The sequence below is a fragment of the Crassostrea angulata genome, chromosome 1, assembly GCF_025612915.1.
Source record: "Crassostrea angulata isolate pt1a10 chromosome 1, ASM2561291v2, whole genome shotgun sequence".
Taxonomy (NCBI): Eukaryota; Metazoa; Mollusca; class Bivalvia; order Ostreida; family Ostreidae; genus Magallana; species Magallana angulata.
Genome location: NC_069111.1, coordinates 821,802 through 843,981, shown reverse-complemented (window position 1 = coordinate 843,981; position 22,180 = coordinate 821,802). Strand labels below are relative to the sequence as shown.

The 22,180-nt window shown below is 36.1% G+C and overlaps 1 protein-coding gene across 2 annotated transcripts; it reads right to left on the bottom strand.

Moving 5' to 3' along the window:
* Window positions 1-195: 195 nt before the first annotated feature.
* LOC128178482 (beta-mannosidase-like) lies at window positions 196-20,350 on the bottom strand. Of its 2 annotated transcripts, none has more exons than XM_052845712.1 (17): window positions 20,221-20,350; window positions 19,162-19,314; window positions 18,167-18,315; window positions 17,266-17,465; window positions 16,661-16,728; window positions 14,327-14,499; window positions 12,885-13,056; window positions 12,351-12,517; window positions 11,003-11,140; window positions 10,273-10,352; window positions 9,763-9,953; window positions 5,339-5,518; window positions 2,682-2,779; window positions 2,272-2,419; window positions 1,393-1,712; window positions 748-933; window positions 196-657 (listed from the first exon to the last, which is right to left on the bottom strand). In XM_052845712.1, exons 1-17 carry the CDS (start codon window positions 20,321-20,323, stop codon window positions 421-423), a joined length of 2,763 nt encoding a protein of 920 aa, XP_052701672.1. In that variant the 5' UTR covers window positions 20,324-20,350; the 3' UTR covers window positions 196-420. The 2 variants fall into 2 exon arrangements, with proteins under 2 accessions (XP_052701672.1, XP_052701755.1); XM_052845795.1 differs by having other exon boundaries at window positions 20,208-20,326.
* Window positions 20,351-22,180: the final 1,830 nt, after the last annotated feature.

The following is a 22,180-nucleotide window of genomic DNA, read 5'->3' as shown; positions in this document are numbered from 1 at the left end:
AGTTTTCATGACGCTGCTCTTCTGATCATTGGGAAACTGATTACAGTTTCCTGCATTTATGAGAACCCTGTTTAATACACATAACTGACTACAAGAAACTGTTCTAAGCACTTGGATTTAAAGGTATCGACAGACCCATTGCATTTCTCAATTTCACTGATGATTAATTTACTGGACGTGGTCTTCTGAATTTTAATAAAGACTGCATTATCAAAATTTTATGATTGCAAATACAAAGAGACAAAGCTTTAGAATTATTTTAATACAAAGTGAAAAAATGGTTTGAACACCTTGACATAATTGAACTTCATTGTCTATGAGAGCTAATAAGTCTATATCACAGTCATGGTCCATTGAATACAGAGGGAATTGCACTTGACCCTTTCTATGGCACATTGTCACCACGTTATGGTTCATCAGTTAGTAGTAAATGTCCATCAGGGACTTGATGGTCAGACTGCTGCCCAGTCTGTTCTGGTCTACTGATTCCCAGGCAAAGTACTGCAGCTGCTTCACTCGCTGAACCATGAGGAACCCATTGTCAGAGAAACGACCTTGAACTCCAGGGGTGTCTAGCCAGACGAACGGAGCAATGGCTGATGTACTGATGGTGATGTTGAAAACTTGGTCTTTCTTCACAGTAATGATGTTTGTAACCTAAAGATATAAAAATTCCTTTATTCTATCCACTGGGTTTACATGTTAAAAAAAAATCATGTACCCAGTAATACATGTCGCTAGTTTGACCTGTATTTTGGTTTTCTTTAACCCAATCACTGCACTAAAGGTTGAGAGAGCCTGCCAAGCTGTTGGGCCATTTTGAGGGTTGCCTAGGTGATAGAACAAAAAGCAGTTCTGTCGTCTGATGCAGTCGCCCTGATGTAACATGTTGTTAATGTTTGCAGAGAAGACAAGCTGGGATGTCACATTCATCTGTAACAAAATAATGGTGGATTAGATGCTTTCAAAAACTAGGTGCATTTAATAGAACAAAGTTCAACAAAACCATTGGCAAGTGGAGCATCCCTTCCTGAACAAATGTTTTTCGATTGTGCTTGTTAATCAAGTTTACTCATTTGCTCAAGGTATTTTTTGTACATAAAACTTGAGATGTGTTTGCTCACAATTAGAATTCACAGAGAATAGAGTAGAATAGAATAGAATATAGAGACCATGAACTGCATTGCTGTTTTCACCCTGAATCCCCGAGTCCAGTTACTGAGCTACTCTCAAATGGTATTTTTTAGTCCTCTCACCTGGTATTCCTGGGCCTAAGATTGAGCTTTTCTCACCTGAAACCCCCGGGTCCAATTCTTGAGTCCAGTTATTGAGCTTCCCTCACCTGGTATTCCTGAGTCCAATTCTTGAGTCCACTTACTGAGCTTCCCTCACCTGGTATTCCTGAGTCCAGTTGTACAGTGGTTCCATGCTAGCCCAAGAGTACATGGAGATATACAGTGTGCCTTTCGGTCCCAATGAGTGGGGCTGGGGGTTGGAATCCACAAGGGAACCAAACAGAAAGCCAGCCTTGTGCTGAGGATTGGGCACAAACTGTAGGTGGTGGGTGTGGGGGTGTCTGGTCACATGGAGTTTGATTTCATCTACACAGATGTAAACCTTGGCCATGCCACCCTCCTCATAAGGGGAGATAAGCAGGGGAGAGAAAAAGTGCTGGGCAAAGTACTGGAGCATCTTCCATTTTCCTCCATACTCTGAAAAATGATGTAGTTATATGCCTAATAATTAATCTGATTGCACATATAGTGCACTTTAATGATGCCTAAATAAAAATCCTAATTTAACCTTTGACCTCCCAGTCTGTATTGTAGTGTTGCCAAAGCTTTCCACTCACTTTAAAGTTTCTTGCATAACAGTAGTCATGGTAGAATGACCAAGGGCCTAACGTTGTACATTTACATGTAATTCCATTTGTCTACATTTGCCGGACTTATCTTTTTCCAGACTTTGATTTTATTAATCATTTCTATTCAGATCTTTCAGATTTGAGTTTTCATGACCTGCTTTTAGAGCTATGAACTTTTAGCATTTATTTTCTATATCAGTACTTTTGACCTTTAATCCACTAAATTAAATGTTTCTTGTATTATATACATGTATAATACAGCAAATTTTCTAAGAGGGCATATACTATTTCATTTTTTGTAGTGGATGGGAGGGGGCATTTTTTGTACCTTTTATAGATGAGACCCAATTGATGGCCTATCATTTTACCTGTGCTAAACCTTACTTCTGATTATAAATGTTTGGTACCTATGGAGGACCAGGTGGGGGCCTGCCAGATGTCGTTGAGCTGCCAGTACATGGCCCCCATTGTGTTACCCCGCCCACTCTCATCCAGTCGGTTCTGCCAGCGCCGGTAGTGCTCCGTCTCTGTTTTCACTGCAATGGCCTGGTCAATCTATGACAGAAAGTATATGCCATGAAAGCTATACTGAGGGAATGGGGAGAAAGACAGAAGTTTGTCCATTTCCTATAATCATAGACTTTAGAATCTGTTTTTGAGAAAGACATTGATGAAATAGAATTTATACCATATTTTTACAAATTGCACAAAACTAATAATTACTTTTACTAGTGTCTAGAATTCAAATTCACTAATAAAAGATTGAAAAAAAAGACTATTGGTTAATGAAATAGACTCATCCTTGACCCCATTTTACCTGTGTGACATAAATTGTGTCCTTGAACTTTTGTTTCCTGTCTGGAGAATTAGGTAGGTTCAGGTAGAGAATGACTTCAGCCATCAGCTGCACATTACCTGTAAACAAATGATTAACAGTGTAACCTGTAAACACAGAGAAACAGTGTTACCCATAAACACACAAACAACAGTGTTACCTGTAAACACACAGACAACATTGTTACCTGTAAACACAAAGCCAATAGTGTTACCTGTAAACACATAGACAACATTGTTACCTGTAAACACACAGTCAATAGTGTTACCTGTAAACACACAGTCAATAGTGTTACCTGTAAACACACAGTCAATAGTGTTACCTGTAAACACACAGACAACATTGTTACCTGTAAACACACAGTCAATAGTGTAACCTGTAAACACACAGACAACATTGTTACCTGTAAACACACAGTCAATAGTGTTACCTGTAAACACACAGTCAATAGTGTTACCTGTAAACACACACTCAATAGTGTTACCTGTAAAGACACAGACAACATTGCTACATGTAAACACACAGTCAATAGTATACAATTATTTAATGCTTGAGCAGTCAATAGACCAGAATATTTTTCCCGAGGTGCAGGGAACAGCTCAGTATGATCTATTGCCCGAGGCCAACGGCCGAGGGCAATAGATCATACTGAGCTGTTCCATGCACCAAGGGAAATTTATGGTCTATTGACTGCTCGAGCATTAAATAATTGTTTTATTACCTAATTCCTTTTTTAGTTTTCGGGGTTTACAATTTGCATATTGCAGATGGATTTCGTGCCATTATGCAATATACTCAGATAGTTTTTTTTTCATCTTTAACAATCACAAAACCTGTTGCATGCATTACAATATCTCAATTCAAGATGGGGGAGTCTTCAACCAATTAGATTTTAAATAGTCTTTTACCTCATATAAAGCTTTAAAACTGTTGATTATTTGATACTCCATTTTGATAACATTGAATTTGGCTTCACCAAGTACTAAAAACAGCGTCTATGTAAAGGTAGGTAAAGGAAAATACATTCCCTGAGAGAGAATGTAACATTATAACATTCACGCGTTCTGATATACGTTGCCGGTCCAATAGATCACAGTCTATTGACCGGCGGTCCAATAGATCGCAGTCTATTGACCGGCGGTCCAATAGATCGAAGTCTATTGACCGGCGGCCTAATAGATCGCAGTCTATTGACCGGCAGTTCAAAATAGACGTAAATATTTAATTTGTAATAGAACAACAAAATCCCTTTTATTAGGTAATAATGTTACCTGTCAACACACAGACAACATTGTTACCTGTAAATACACAGACAACAGTGTTACTGTGGTTTTATCAATATTCATTAAATATCAATTTTCGTGGATTTCGTTGAAATTAAATGTTCATTGAAGTGCAATTTCTATTAACATTTTGTATTTATAGGGTCATTGGCCACGAATTTACCTATCCTTGAAACTGTGATTTATACTTCATCCACGAAAATTGATACCCTTGAATATTGATGAAACCACAGTACAGCATTATCTGTGAACACACAGACAACAGTGTTACCTGTTAACACACAGGCAACAGTATTACCTGTAAAAACACAGACAATCGTGTTACCTGTAAACACACATACAAAAGTGTCACCTATAAACACACAGTCAACAGTATACAATTATTTAATGCTTGAGCAGTCAATAGACCAGAATATTTTTCCCGAGGTGCAGGGAACAGCTCAGTATGATCTATTGCCCGAGGCCAACGGCCGAGGGCAATAGATCATACTGAGCTGTTCCCTGCACCAAGGGAAAAAAATTCTGGTCTATTGACTGTTCAAGCATTAAATAATTGTTTTATTACCTAATTCCTTTTTTACTTTTCGGGGTTTATAATTTGCATATTGCAGATGGTTTTCGTGCCATTATGCAATATACTAAGATTTTTTTTTTCATCTTTTACGTGCACAAAACCTGTTGCATGCATTACAACATCTCAATTTAATATTAGTTTACACAAAAAAGGGGGAGTCTTCAACCCCTTAGATTTTAAATCCATGTAGTCTTTTACCTTATATGAGGCTTTAAAACTGTTGATTATTTGATACTCCATTTTGATATAGCATTGAATTTGGTTTCACCAAGTACTAAAAACAGCGTCTGTGTAAAGGAATATACATTCCCTGAGAACTATCAAAAGGATGTAACATTAACATACCCGCGTTCTGAAATACGTTGCCGGTCCAATAGATCGCAGTCTATTGACCGGCGGTCCAATAGATCGAAGTCTATTGACCGGCGGTCTAATAGATCGCAGTCTATTGACCGGCACTTCAAAATAGACGCAAATATTTAATTTGTAATAAAACAACAAAATCCCTTTGATTAGGTAATAATGTTACCTGTAAACACACAGTCAACAGTGTTACCTGTTAACACCTGCCCAGGTAATAACTCAGATACAAAAAAAAACAAACAAAAAAACCCAACGACAACAGCTGGCACTTCTTTTCCTGATGACATTTGACCAATTTACTTCATGCACTAAAAAAACATCAAGCTAATCTCCAACAATAAACATTGGAATGTCCAAATTCTATTTTCTACAAAATACAGTGAGGGGGATATTAATTAAAGAAACCTAATAATTCTCACCCAGTGGGTGATGTTGTCTGTGCTCGCTCATGTCGGAACACAGGTCCATGTCTTCCTCTGCGTAAACCTCGGCCAGAGTCTCGTACGATGGCAAGGACTGGAGGCCGTACTCCGAGGCCATCCTGGGGACCCTGTACACACTCGGGTCAAAGAACGGGTCCATGTAACGGTAGTCGTGTACTGTAATAATTACCATTGGTTGTATTACATAAAGATAAAGAATAGTCCAAGTAATGGTAATTGTGTACTGTAATAAAGGGTCATATTACTTCAAGGAATTGAAAAAGTGTGAATTAAATGGTCATAAGTACAGTCAAACTTTGTTATCTCGAACTAGATGGGACTATTTAAATAGTTCGAGATATCCGATAATTCGAGATATCGAGGGTGGAATACTTAAAAAAATAAGTGGTGTTGGGACTTACAAATCACTTCAACATATCCATTGTATTCGAGATATCAAAGTTAAACTGTACCAACAACGTTATTGCGAGTACTGTATACTGCAACAAAAAATTGAGGATAAAGAACGGGTCCATATTACAGTAGTCATGTACTGAAAATTGATTTGTCATATCACATAAAACAAGAGGCCCATGGGCCACATCGCTCACCTGAACAGCAGTTCCTTGTAACATTACATTTCGTAGCATATGCTTTTTCTATTTTAAACATTGAACCCCTTTCTGGGGACCCAGTTATGGTCCGAGGTTTATAGTTGGCTTGAACAACATAAACAGTAACATAGGAATGAAAATGTGTAGCACTGCGGTAGGACCGCACGTACACAACCTGAAAAACTGAACGTAGCAGAGTTCCACTTCAAGAGAAATAACTCTCAGACTGTACAGAACATCAAGAAAGATAACTCTTGGTTTCACTACATTAGAGTTTACACAATTTGAGGATCCTTGCATAATAATCTCACAAACTGTAGCATTATACCGTATATACTCGCTTATAAGTCGGTATTTTGGGAGTAGAAATTTGAATAAAAAGTAGGGGTCCGACTTATAGGCATGACATACAATCAGATAATTTTTCCACTGAGTAAAACTTCGTTTTTGGGTGCCATTTTGCTTCCAACTTTTGACTTGCGATCCCTATACTTGACATTTTTATTTTTTAATTACTAAAAAGATAAACACTTAATAAATACATTGAAAGTTTCAACTGTATTTCTTAAAATATGAACAAGGTGTATTTGATAGCATTTTTTTTATTTAAACAGGCAATTATTTACGCCTGAGGTGATAATAGCTGTAGGTACATGTATAACTGTACTTAAAACAACACAAGCCAACACTGAGTTTAGGAGGCTTTTTGCCAACCCTAATCAGTCAGTAGGGGATAAAATCACTGTCTTTTTATTTCCAGTAGCATTTAAAATAGTTTTTTAGCTATAATCTAGTTGTAATGAGTGTTTAAAAAATATAATGGCGTCCAAAATCGTAAGTTACAAACTTCAAGAAAGATAACTCTTTTTACAGAAAACTATTAAAAAACATGGCATCTAAAAGCGATCTAGTGGGATTACAAAACAGCAACTTCTGTTTTATACACAAGAATAATTGCTGGTCTGTTAAAAAAAAATAAAGATCGTTTTATAATTATTCATAATAAATTACACATGAGGTGATAATAGCTATATTGGTGGCAGTAGGTGGCATGTCACCTAAAACAACACAAGCTAACACACCACTTTTAAAAGGGGCTAAACCATCATAATCAGTCAATCGGGGATCAAAACCACTATCATTTTATTTTCAATAGTATTTTAAATATTTTTATAGCTTACACCAAGTTTTCATCAGTGTATCAATAAAAAAAAATGGCGTCCAAAATCGAAAGTTATTCATTCAGGATAGATGTCTTAATTGAACACAACACTTTTAAAATGCATTGCATCTAGAAATGATAACAGAGGGGTCAAACACCAATATTTTTTATCTAGAATATAGTCATGCTTGATAAAATGTGCTTATTTGATTGGCAATCTGTAGACTGATTATCCAGAAAAAATTACCCGACTTATAAGAGGGTCAATGACAAAATCTTGAAAATAAACTTGAAAAATGGCAACCGACTTATAGGCGAACAATACTTATAGGCGAGTATATATGGTAGTTCTCGAGAAAAACTTCTTAAAAACATTTTCAATATATCTTTCTATGTTAAACTTTGAACCCCTCTTGGGGCCACAGTATTAGTCCAGGGCTAAAGTTTTAATTATTTGGAATCTACATTATTTAAGGATGCTTGCATAGTTATCTCACAAGCTGAAGCATTATAGTTCCCTAAAAAAGATTTTTCAACATTTTCCCTCTATATTTCTATGCTAAACTTTGAACACCTCTTGGGGCCCCAGTATTAGATTGAGGTCACAGCTTTTATAATTTCGAATCTACACTATTTGAGGGTGCTTACGTAGTTATCTGACAAATTGATGCATTGTAGTTCTCGAAAAGAAGATTTTTAAACATTTTCCATGTAAACCGGTACTTCTACATTTAACTTTAAACCCATCTTGGGTCCCTAGTATTAGTCCAGGGGTCACTATTTTAAAACTGTCGAACCTTCATTATCCAAGGTTGTATGCATGATAGTAATCTCACAAATTGAGGCATTGTAGTTCTCGAGAAGAAGATATTTTAACATTACCTTTATATTTCTATAATAAACTTTGACCCCATCTTGGGGGAGTATTGGTCCGGGGGTCACGATTTTACCAATTAGGAATCTACATGAGCGAAGGCATAGAGCGAAGGCATAGAAATTCCACAAACTAAAACATTGTAGTTCTTGAGAAGAAAATTTTTAAACTTTTCCTTTATGTTTTTTAAAATGTTTAAATTTTGAACCCCTCTTGGTGCCCATCAATTGTCCAGGAGTTACAATTTTTTGAATCTACATTATTTAAGGATGTACATGTATGCATAGTAATATCCCAAACAGTTGCACTATAGTTCTTGAGAAGAAGATTTTAAAACATTTTCCTATATATGTTAAAATCTAAACCCCTACTGGGGCCCCACTTTTTGTTCAGGGGTCACGACTTTACAATCTTCACTATATATACAACCGTTTGTGTATGTATTGGCATTTTTGGTGAAGTGGTTTTTGAGAAGAAGATTTTTAAACATTTTTCATATGTAGTTCTATGTTAAACTTTGAACCCCGCCTGGGGCTGCAGTTTTGATTTGAGGGTCACGATTTCTACAATTTAGAATCTTCATTATACATACAAGCTTTTGTGTAAATATTGGCATTTCTGGTGCAGTGGTTCTTGAGAAGAAGATTTTTTAAACATTTTCCTAAGGTATATCTATGTTAAACTTTGAACCCCGCCTGGGGCCCCAGTTTTGGTCCGAGGGTCACGATTGTTACAATTTAGAATCTTCACTATATATACAAGCTTTTGTGTAAATATTGGCATTTCTGGTGCAGTGGTTCTTGAGAAGAAGATTTTTTAAACATTTTCCTAAGGTATATCTATGTTAAATTTGAACCCCGCCTGGGGCCCCAGTTTTGATCCGAGGGTCACGATTTTTACAATTTAGAATCTTCACTATGTATACAAGCTTATGTGTAAATATTGGCATTTCTGGTGCAGTGGTTCTTGAGAAGAAGATTTTTTAAAAATTTTCCTATGTATTTCTATGTTAAACTTTGAACCCCGCCTGGGGCCCCAGTTTTTGTCCAAGGGTCACGATTTTTACAATTTAGAATCTTCACTATATATACAAGTTTTTGTGTAAATATTGGCATTTCTGGTGCAGTGGTTCTTGAGAAGAAGATTTTTAAAGACATGCACCCTATACTTACTGTTTCGCAATTATCTCCCTTCTGAAAAGGGCTGTGCCCTTTATTTTTACAATTTATAACCCCCTTTCCATAAGGATGCTTTGTACCAAATTTGGTTAAATTTGGCCCAGTGGTTTTTGAGAAGAAGTTGAAAATGTGAAAAGTTTACAGACGGACGGACAGACAGACGGACGAACGGACGACGGACAACGGGTGATCAGAAAAGCTCACTTGAACCTTCGGTTCAGGTGAGCTAAAAATTAGGGATAAAGAACAGGACTAAGTTATAGTAATCATGAACTACACGTAGCTGTAATGGTCATATACTGGTGACTACTTTTTTCTTAAGGAATTAAGTTTGATTTATGTTAAGTTAACAATACATCTAAATAATTGTTATGTTTGGACGTAATATTTATATTTGAATATCTCGCTGCATAACAAACATCAAACTCCGCAGTAGCTGTTCTGAATCTATATACATGTACATGTAAATGCCAAAGCTGTAAATTCACAGCCACAGCATGATAATAAGACCGCGATGCACAATTTATATTTTTAAATTTTATAACAGACATGCACAATACATCAGAAGACTGAGAATCATTTAACATACATACTGTCTCCATAAAGCTCACTCCATGGTTCCTTGGCAACAAAGCCCTCCTGTAAACTCTCGATTCCATTACTAGGGCTAGACATGATGAAGGGATGAGTCAAGTCCTCTGATTGGACGATTGGCTGAATTGTGTCATGATACAGAGTAACATAATCCTTGTAGTAAAGCGTAAAGTTTACATCTGTGTTGTACCTATGAAATATTGTAAAGTTAATTTCTGCAAATTTTTTTATAGTTCACATCATCATACTTACAAAAGTGTAAAGGTAACACATGCATGATATTTACAAAAAATGTTATATATTTTAAGTCCCATCACATTAATTGTCAGACAATGTAAAACCCAAAAGAATACTAAAAACATGTAATGCATCAAGAGTTTACCCCACTAGAGGATGGCTATATGGATATAAACAAACACAAAATCTCCATTCACACAAATCAATGAAGGGAAAAATCTGTTTGCACTTGACAGTGAAGATTGAATTTATTTAATAATGGTTAGGAGTACCAGCTTTGTCGTAGAGCTTTCTCGTTTTCGTTATTCCCACTCCACAGAAGTAAGGAAGCGTGCGACTTGAGACGTTTCACCTGAGATATACAAAAATTGACATCTCAGTTTTATCAGTATGTTGGATACATTGGAACAGATTCATAATCCAAAATATTGGGCATTCTGTAGCAGGCAGTGATATATAGAAGAGGGAGTGATTGAATTTTATGGTCAAAAATTTACCATGACACTTTGTTGATGCTCTGATGTGATTTATTTTAGATTGTGTAATACTTAGTTAAAATAATTGTGGTTTTGTTTATTGCAGAGCTCAGACAACGTCATGGGTCCGACTTTCATAATTTACCAAACTTTTTATGTAATAGACATTTAAGGAGACTTGGTGGTCAAGATATTAGCAATCAGGATCTTCCCTAAATTTCCAGATATGATATGTTTAGTTTTAAACTATAATAATTATCTTAAAAAAGACCAAATCTAAATATTTCAGGTAAAATTTGAATATTTTGTTATATCTGAATATAGAGCTCTTCTTCTTAAGAGATTAATATAGTCTAAAAATTGCCACGACCATCCAGCCCCCTTAATTCCTACACATGTATAAAGGAGACCATTCCTTCACACATAGCTTGGTTAAATGTCAAAACCACGAAGTCAGTGATTATAAGAAAAGTCCAACAATAAAAAACAACAAAAAGTCCCTCGCAGACTAAACTAGCTCCCCTACCTGCTGTGAGATCTCTTCGCTGACCGTGGACAGGAACTGGGGGTCTGTGGGGTACATGGCACACGCAAACATCAGGTCCTGCCAGATCAGGATCCCTAGCTCATCGGCCAGCTCGTAGAAGTCCTCTGACTCATACACCTGTAGACAAATGTTAAATCCAGAATTAAAGAGCATCCACCAGCTACTAGAAATAACTCTGAATGGGAGAAATGACTGCTTCTTTATAGAACTATTAACCAACAGGCAATTTCTGTATGCAGATATTGTTTGTACATGAACCACAATTTACATTTTTTATGCTTGAACATCAAAAGAGGAGAAATACCCCTCATTTTCTCTGACTTACCCCAACTCCCCATTTACTTACCAGCATATTGACTTATTTAATTTATTTACTGACATACTCACCTACCCCTTGATTTATACCACCTTTCCTCTGACTTACCCACTTATCATCTTACTTACCTAACCTCAACTGATTTACACCACCTCCCACTGATATACCCCACCTCCTAACTAACATAACAAACTGACTTACCTCCCCTCCCCTCTGACTAACCTTGCCTCCCCTAAAGACTTACCCTACCTCCACATTGACTAACCCAGCCTCCTCACTGACTTTCCCCACCTCCATCTGACTTAACCTACCACTCCACCTGACTTACCTCACCTCTCCTAATGACTTAACCCACCTACCCCACTGACTTACCCCACCCCACTGACTTACCCCACCCCACTGACTTACCTCACCCCACTGACTTACCTCACCCCACTGACTTACCTCACCCCCACTGACTTACCTCACCCCCACTGACTTACCCCACCCCACTGACTTACCTCACCCCCACTGACTTACTCCTACCCCACTGACTTACCCCACCCCACTGACTTACCCCACCCCACTGACTTACCTCACCCCACTGACTTACTCCTACCCCACTGACTTACCTAACCCCCACTGACTTACCTCACCCCCACTGACTTACCCCACCCAACTGACTTACCCCACCCAACTGACTTACCTCACCCCCACTGACTTACTCCTACCCCACTGTCTTACTCCTACCCCACTGTCTTACTCCTACCCCACTGACTTACCTCACTTCCCACTGACTTATCCCGTCTCCTACTGACCTACCTATCTCCCCTTTGACTTATCCTCCTCCACTTCTAACTGATTCTCTTTCATGTACATGTACTTACTCTATCTCTGTACTGACTTGCTTCACCTGACATCAGACTTACAACCCTTCCCTCCGACTTATCTTTCTTCTGACTTATAACCCTTTTTATTAATTTACCCCTCCTTGCATCTTGCTTACCACTCCATCTCTTTGATTTACCTTACCCCAATTCCATTCACCCTAATGGCGTTCATGTGGGCATCCCTGGCCGACTGGAGCAGGTTCCTCAGCCTCTCTTTGGTCACTCGCTCAAGAAAGATGTCTGCTGGGATCCAATTACTGCCTTTCAGGAAAATGGGCACTCCATTAATCTTAAAGAAGAAAGATCTACCTGCAAGAGTTTGATCAAATTACATTGTACTATATACATTCAATTTCAAATGAGTTTATACAATGTACTACCATTTCCTACTTTGAAAAAGCATTATATATATTTCTAGGAAAGTGAAAAAACATGTGTAGGCTCTCACATAGTAGATAAAATAGAAACTTTAAATAACAATGGCATTTTTCATTGTTCAAAATTAAAAAGTTAACTAGAAAACTGCTGGCGAATCATAATAACCACTACATGTATTAACTTATGGACTAAAATTTCTCTCAATAAAAGATAAAATCTTTGAATTATTTTGTGTGTGAACAATTAATTACGCTTAGAATGATTCTGCGGATAAACTTGTATAGTAAATGATTAACACCTTGTTTAGGATCTCCAGACACAAAGTCCTGCACCAACTCCACGGTTTTGAAACCAATGGTCAGTTTTTTGGCCGATATGGTGCAACCATCAGAACTCGAGAAGAAAGCGTAGAGTTGATAAAGATGTTGGGCTCCATAACCGTTTGGCCACCACTCTTGTACAACAAAGTCCTGGATCAAAAAACATGTACAGAACAAAATGATTAAAGAATTGTTATTGGAGTTTGAGACCTCCTCCGATATACCCTCTTAATTTGCAATCTTGCTACTATGTTTTTTTACAATCAGAACTCATGAAAGGAGCGTAAAGTTGATAAAGATGTTGTGCTCCATAACCGTTTGGCCACCACTCTTGTACAACAAAGTCCTGGATCAAAATAATATAGATTTTATTGTTAATTTTTTGCTCTGACACTTCCAATAACATGATAAGGTATGTTTTGAGATAGCTTCCTTATCATTCCCCAGTCATTGTATACTGACATACCCTGTCATCGTGTATATTGCAGATTTTGAGACCTCCCCTGACATAGCATTGTGAATGTTTTAGGGTTTTGAGACCTCTCTTGACATATCATGCCATTGTTCAAATATTCCTTTGACATTCCCCTGCAGTCATTATTTTGACACCTTTCCTGACACACCTATTGTTATGTATTTTGGGGTTTTGAGACCTCCCCTCATATACCGTGATTTTGTGCATTCAGGGGTTTTTGACCACTCCTCACATACTTCTTTAATTGACTGTTTAAAGCTGAACACCGCTCGTAAATAGGCACCGTCACAAAGATACCTGGTATATAAACCCTTCGATTTCGTTACACCCGATTGCACACCTGAACCTCGTGGCCGACATGTAGTATTCCTTTCGTGGTCTTTAGATTTTATGCATTTTTTTCTTATCTTATGTTCATTTTCTGTTCGTAAATAATGCATTGACCAATTTATTTGATGTTAGTATTCTCCTGGCTTCAAAAAGTGCGTAAAATTTGATAATTTCATCGCGACCGGGTAACACGGCGAGGCAAAATGTACGTCCACACAGGTGAGACCTCTACAGCCAAGTACTTTGAACTGTTTAGAGGTCTGTCCCTTATATAAGGGTTGTAGGGACAGCAGTGATTAAAGAGAAATATGGCGGACAGTGCCTATTTACGAGCGGTGTTCAGCTTTAAATACCGATATTCCCTTGACATTCTCCAGTCATTGTTTTGAGACTTCCAATGACCTACCTTTTCATTGCTTTTATTTGTTAGCTTGAGACTACCTCTGAAACACCTGTTGTTGTGTATTTGGGGTTTTGACACCTCCCCTGACTTACCCTATGGGCTGCGCTACCTCCCTGGACATATCCCTGTTGGTATATTACAATTATTGAAACCTCTCCTGACACATCTGTTGTTAACATTTATTTGGGGTTTTGAAACCTCCCCTGACTTACTCTGTCTAGTTGCAGCCTCTGTTTGATCTTGTTGTTGTTTGACGTCAGTGTATGGATCTGCTTGCTTTCCATGCCTGTGACATCAAACCGGATCTTGACAGAGCCTTCTACTGTCTCACCCTCAGGAACATCCAAAAGCACCTCGGTGTCAATAACCCATGATCCATCAGTGTCTGCAACAGATCAAAGAGAGGCATGTTCAACATGCAGAGCAAGCACTTGCCAAAATTTGTGTTGTTGGCATAGGGAATTTTAGCCAGCGCTTGCAAGCACTCTCTGTTGAACATGCCTCAAAATACATATATGCAAAAGATAAAAGATCGGATCAAAAGGATCGTAAGTTTACCATTCAAAATATCCAGTGCAAGCCTGAAGTCTGCAGCCACTTCAAAATTTTATTCTGCATATGATTCACACGTAATTCATGGACTGGATGAAACAGACTGGGGTTCGAACCCGGAGCCCTTGAATTTCTATTCAGGTGCTCTAGTGCCTGATCATGGCAAGACAAGCTCTACAAACCTAGATCTACAATATCTAGATCTTTCTAATGCCTATATCTACAATATCTAGATCTTTCTGATATCTAAATCTTCTATCATAGATCTACAATATCTAGATCTTTCTGATACCTAGATCTACTCTTCTATCTCTACAATATCTAGATCTTTCTGATACCTAGTCCTCCTATCCTAGATGTACAATATCTAGATCTTTCTAATGCCTAGATCTACTCTTCTATCTCTACAATATCTAGATCTTTCTGATACCTAGTCCTCCTATCCTAGATGTACAATATCTAGATCTTTCTAATGCCTAGATCTACTCTTCTATCTCTACAATATCTAGATATTTCTGATACCTAGTCCTCCTATCCTCGATGAACAATATCTAGATCTTTCTGATACCTAGTCCTCCTATCCTAGATGTACACTATCTAGATCTTTCTAATGCCTAGATCTACTAGCCTATATCTACAATATCTAGATCTTTCTGATATCTAAATCTTCTTCCATAGATCTTCAATATCTAGATCTTTCTGATATCTAGATCTACTAGCCTATATCTACAATATCTAGATCTTTCTGATATCTGAATCTTCTATCATAGATCTTCAATATCTAGATCTTTCTGATATCTAGATCAAATATCCTTTATCTACAATATCTAGATCTTTCTGATATCTAAATCTTCTATCATAAATCTACAATATCTATATCTTTCTGATATCTAGATCTACTAGCCTATATCTACAATATCTAGATCTTTCTGATATCTAAATCTTCTATCATAAATCTACAATATCTAGATCTTTCTGATATCTAAATCTACTATCCTTTATCTACAATATCTAGATCTTTCTGATATTTAAATCCTCTATCATAGATCTACAATATCTAGATCTTTCTGATATCTAAATCTTCTATCATAGATCTACAATATCTAGATCTTTCTGATATCTAGATCTACTATCCTTTATCTACAATATCTAGATCTTTCTGATATCTAAATCTTCTATCATAGATCTACAATATCTAGATCTTTCTGATATCTAGATGTACTATCCTTTATCTACAATATCTAGATCTTTCTGATATCTAAATCTTCCATCATAGATCTACAATATCTAGATCTTTCTGATATCTAAATCTTCTATCATAGATCTACAATATCTAGATCTTTCTGATATCTAAATCTTCTATCATAGATCTACAATATCTAGATCTTTCTGATATCTAGATGTACTATCCTTTATCTACAATATCTAGATCTTTCTGATATCTAGATGTACTAGCCTATATCTACAATATCTAGATCTTTCTGATATCTGAATCTTCTATCATAGATCTTCAATATCTAGATCTTTCTGATATCTAGATCAAATATCCTTTATCTACAATATCTAGATCTTTCTGATATCTAAATCTTCTATCATAAATCTACAATATCTATATCTTTCTGATATCTAGATCTACTATCCTTTATCTACAATATCTAGATCTTTCTGATATCTAAATCTTCTATCATAAATCTACAATATCTAGATCTTTCTGATATCTAGATCTACTATCCTTTATCTACAATATCTAGATCTTTCTGATATTTAAATCCTCTATCATAGATCTACAATATCTAGATCTTTCTGATATCTAAATCTTCTATCATAGATCTACAATATCTAGATCTTTCTGATATCTAGATCAACTATCCTTTATCTACAATATCTAGATCTTTCTGATATCTAAATCTTCTATCATAGATCTACAATATCTAGATCTTTCTGATATCTAGATCAACTATCCTTTATCTACAATATCTAGATCTTTCTGATACCTTTTAGTGTCTCAGCAGTGAAGCTACGAATGGCCGTCGTGTTGAATGACTCTATGTAAATATTTCGCCTATGTACAGATGTAAAATTAAACATATTACTTTCCACACTTAACATTTCCTGGTACAGATACATATTCAAAATAAAAAATTTTTGATTAAGAAACAAGACAGTAAGTTTTTGACAAATCAAAAATGCTTTCCTACCATTATTATTGACTAATCATGAGACACATTTGTAGACTAAATGAGAAAAGGTTTACATTTATTAGACATTTATATTGTATTATATCATAGACATATAACGAAGGGTTCGTTATATGTCTATGATTATATCAAAAGTTGTTGCATTAATCAAATTTTTTTCCATATTAAAAAGGAAAATACTAGAATTTTTCAATTTCTTCCCTTAAGAAATCTTGCTGCAATCAGAATAATATCCCTGCCTGCCACATTACATTTAGAAAATATTTTGGCCTTATCTAGAAATTAGAAAACATTATTTTTTGCCTAATTCTGTCCATGAGTTTTCTCCCCTGATCGTGTAACCCCAAAACAATATTTCTGCAGTTTTTTTCTCCTTGACCTCAATATCTGACTGTACCTACCATATCCCCTGGGTGGGGAACGACGGCCCCCAGTCCCAGCTAAAGGAGCACTGCTCCTTCCTGACCATGTTGATGTGACACTCCCCCTTGTACTGAGGAAACGGACAAGCGGGCGGAATCAGATAGCTGTGGTTGCTGGCCAGATTTGCTGCTTGCTTGACCGCCGACTTGAAGGACACACTGATACTGTTCTCTCCTAGCTGTGGAAGAGTGACATCTAATGACACATCATACAAGAGGAGTAACTTTATTTTCTATATACGTTTTAGCAATCATCAAAATATTTCTTGATAAACCGATTATAATGAATTCATTATGCGAAAGAAAAAAATAAGTTGCATTAAACTTACCCTAAAATCAATAAAAAACAACATGTTTTTCAGATAATGATTTTTTTTTAAGCTTACGGTTCAATAGGTTCTATTATTTAAGAGTTGAAAAGAAAGCAAAACACTCCTTAACATGGTGTGACTTACCTTAACATGGTGGGATTTACCTTAACATAGGATTTATGTGTGACTTACAATATCATAGGGATTTATGTGTGACTTACCTTAACATAGGATGTTATGTGTGACTTACCTAAACATAGAATGTTATGTGTGACTTACCTAAACATAGGATGCTATGTGTGACTCTCCTTAACTTAGGATGTTATGTGTGACTTACCTAAACATAGGATGCTATGTGTGGCTAACCATAACATAGGATGTTATGTGTGACTCACCTTAACATGCAGTGTTATGTGTGGCTTACCTTAACATTGGGTGTTATGTGTGACTTACCTTAATATAGGGTTTTATGTGTGACTTACCTTAATATAGGGTGTTATGTGTGACTTACCCTTAAATAGGGTGTTATGTGTGACTTACCTTAACATAGGGTGTTATGTGTGACCTACCTTTAAATAGGGTTTGATGTCCATCACATATCTCACAAACATGTTGTTGGTCTCTGCCACCAAGTGTCCGTTTATGGTTACCATGGCGAATGTGTCCAGACCTTCACAAACCAGCTTTATGTTGGCCATTGACATCATTTGTGATGAGACTGACACACAGAGAGAAAGACAAAACTCAAATTCAGAGATATCTACCGTAATAGTCAAACATAATTGTGTCTTGTATGGCAATTAATGTGTACAAAAACCCTTGAGTAGTGAAGCTGATTCCCTCCTGATGGCAGCTAGACCACAGTCTTGATTTTGAGTAAAATTTAATCTCTCATACTGTAGAAAAAAATCTTTTTGTTATTACTCACAAGGAATTAATATCCGCATAAAATTGTGAGAAACAACCATTGCCGACTTTAAAAATCTTGCTTTTATTTTCCAAACTGTTTTGAACTATATGTCATATAACAACAAAAATTTTTGCTTGCGATTTTATATTCTAGTGATTTGAATACAAAACAGCAGAATGAAGTACTTGCTTAAAATAAGGCATTTTTTATTGCATTCTTTTCAGTGAATACTAATTTTAGGAGTGCTGTACATGTGTTTTCAAGTATCAGTATTTGCAGACATTTCTTGTTTGGTAAGTATTGATTTTTTCTCTTCAAGTGATTAAGCAAGGGGATAACTTTAACAAAAAAAAGTTTTATCTGTATTCGAACCATAATATTGATCAAAAGAAAAATCCAACAGTGTCTAATGCATGCTGAAATCACTTATGTCAGATTTCACTAAGCCTAATTAAGATACAGTAAAACTTGTTTATAAAGTCCTTGGAACAACCATCAGATTTACTTTGCTATGTACATAATTAAAGCACCAAAAGAGACTTTGCAACAGTTTTCTATATATCCCAGGTTCCACAATATCCATGTTTGTACTAATCTAGTTTTACTGTACAATATATCTATATACACCCCAGTACCAGTGTCCAGCCTCCCTACCATTGAATACCCGGCTGTACGTCCAGTCAGCCAGACCAATCCAGCGGTAGCGGATGTCGTTGTCACGGTAATACGGATCCTGGATTATTTTGTGATCCATTAGAGCGGTGTATATGCTGCCAGGAACTTGCCCGGTGATGCTGATGTTGTGTTCTGTAGTCAGTATAAAATACTAATAAATCATCTTGAAGAAGACATCTTATGAAGGACTTAATTAATTAACATAATTAAAGTTAATAAAATAACTAAAAACGACACCCTGTAGATAATCAAAGGATGACCAATATGGATATTTCTTGCATAATTTGTAGTAATATTGGGATTACTGAATACAATGAAATATTTGCCCCCAGTTCGATTTTCGCTCATTTCGCTCTCGTTGTCCATGTTGTCAGCAGCGAATTTAAGACTGGACAAATTCCTATGTTTCTAATTATTTCTCGCATTATCACCAGTGTGAGATCGGTTTGTCTGGTGTGAGACAGCAGTGTGAGATTTTTCTGTCTTACACTGTGTATTACTACGCTGTTTTAAAACGTAAACAAACGTTGTCTGCTGTAGGGAAATGCAACATGGTGCATTGAGATTATCCATTAAGTAATTGTGTTGCATAATCAATTACAATTTTTCATATTTTAATTGAAAAAAACTGTCGTATGCTTTCATTTAACTTGCACTATTTGAAGCACGCGGAGGGATAAACCGAAAGTAATCTTTTGAACGTCATAACAGAAAGTTGTCAAACATCATTTTTTAAGCTAATATAATGCGAGAAAAATAATCATTCATTATATACTCGTGTGGGATAGTGAAATTCCACCTCGGGGCCAAGATTCACGGTCTAATGTAATATCAATGTAAAATGTGAATCTTGTCCCCTCGGTGGAATTTCACTATCCCACACTCGTAATAATGAATGATTCTATTAATCTCTGTAAACACAGCTGCTTCTGGGCGAATTCAAGAGGGGGCGAAACTGTTTGCAATTGTAAAAGGGCGAAAATTAATGTAACCATCACACCGTAAACACTGATAAAATACATTACAAATTATAAATGCCTTCTTTTTCCGTCAAAGTCCATACTCCGTTCAAACTGGTGGTTAGTACAGCAGCGCCTGTTGAAATGAAACTAAACAGCAGCACAGCGCTGTATACCGACATCTTGTTGTCATGTGACCAAGTGCATCAAAAAAGATCATGTGCACCGATTGATTTTTGCATGCTAACAAATTATTTATAAGTCATCGTCCTATACAAGTAGTTTACAGGTTTAGAAACAATTCGTAAATTTTTGTAGTGACACTAACTTGATTAATAGATAGACGCATTTTAAAAATATTTTTGGGGCATTTTATATGATACACTAAGAAATTAATTCTTCATATAAAAAAACAGAATTTTTATACCAAAAATCGTTTGATATCAGAATTTATTTTATCCCATATTCCAAATTAAACATTAAAATTGATTTTTTGATATATCAGAATTATGAAACGCCGTTTAAATATATTTTAGAGGTTACATTGTCTGATATCTACAAATACAGAAACATACGTCTCTGCTACAAATTTAATATTTTTGTTATCAAAAATTTGAATTTAGATAAACAAATTAATGATAAAAAAATTCTGAGATATCAAAAAATACGTCAATAATATTAAAACAACGCCTCTTGGATTCTTTGATATCAGAAAATCGTTTTCTGATATAAAGAAATGATGAGTATATACTAACTGACATCAGCTACAGCTAGATAATGTATTCTTTTATATCAAAACTTTTTTATATCGATTTTTTTTTTTAATGAAAATCGATTTTTATTGAAAATTTATCTTTTTAATATACCTAAAAAATATTTAAAATACAGCGTCTCCTGGATTTGATATGAGAAATTCGAATTTTTTTATATGTGATAATCGAAGTTCTTTTTTGAATAATCGAACTATGAATTATTTGAACTTTTATATTAAAAAATCATGTTTTTTCTATCCAAAACTGTCCAATATTTGAAAAAAAAAAATAAAAAGAATATTTAACGGCGCACTATACGCCTACAACTTGACGTACGTGTAAAACTGTTGATTAAAATCATTATTATCTATTTAGGATGCTTTTTAAACTATACAAAATCCAAGGTAGCAAAACCATTGTTAAATTAGGTTGTTTGTATTACAACCCTGGGGTATTTTCTGATTTAAATCTAGTAATGAAATGTGTTCACTTTTTAGTAACTATTAAGAACCTTCAAAGTTGATTATCTAAGCAGAAAGTAACCGAGGCCCATGGGCTACATCACTCACCTGAGCAACAATAGCAAATCAGCTTTATGTAAAAATAAAAAAATATCACCCCACCCAAATTGCCCCCCCCCCCCCCCCCCCCCCCGATCAAATCCACAAAAGTAACAGCTTTCCAGGTCATTGTTATGGTTTTTGAAGATTTGAAAAAAAAAAATTCTGTTAATTCTAAAGTTCTAATTCACAACACAACACTCCCCCCCCCCCCCCCCCCCCCCCCCCCCCCCCCCCCCCTCTCAATGTGGCACCATTCTACCCCAAGAATGTTGCAAGGATACAAAATGGTTTTAAATAAAATGAAACGCACGTGTCATATGGACCAAGGTTATTTTCTACTTCATAACCTCACATGTAGTAGTCTACTTTATTACTTTATTATATATCCATCAATTATCCTGTCTTCATACTGTTAATTTTACAGAATGTGATCCTCCTTTCCAAATCACCACACTGTGGTTTTCCAAATCCACATCACCATTCTCTGAAACTGATGATGTACTACACAATAAATAACAAAGTAGACACAAAGGTCCCTGGTTCAAATCCCGCTGTGGTCACTTTACGCTGTGTGTTGTGCACTTAGACAAGGCACCTTATCTACCTTGTCTCAGTCCACCCAGCTGGAATTGGGTACCAGCTTAAGTACCAGCTTATGTTGATGGCAAGTGTCCCATCCCGTGTTAATGGCTCTCATCTTCTTAGCACCACAGAAACTCGGGAT

Excerpts from the sequence above, each read along its gene's own strand:
- LOC128178482 (XM_052845712.1), bottom strand. The coding sequence starts at position 20,323 with ATGTCGGTATACAGCGCTGTGCTGCTGTTTAGTTTCATTTCAACAGGC. Across the intron at positions 18,316-19,161 it reads GTACAGCCGGGTATTCAATG|TCTCATCACAAATGATGTCA; the intron begins GTAGGGAGGCTG and ends TCTGTGTGTCAG. Across the intron at positions 2,420-2,681 it reads ACACAATTTATGTCACACAG|ATTGACCAGGCCATTGCAGT; the intron begins GTAAAATGGGGT and ends TTTCTGTCATAG.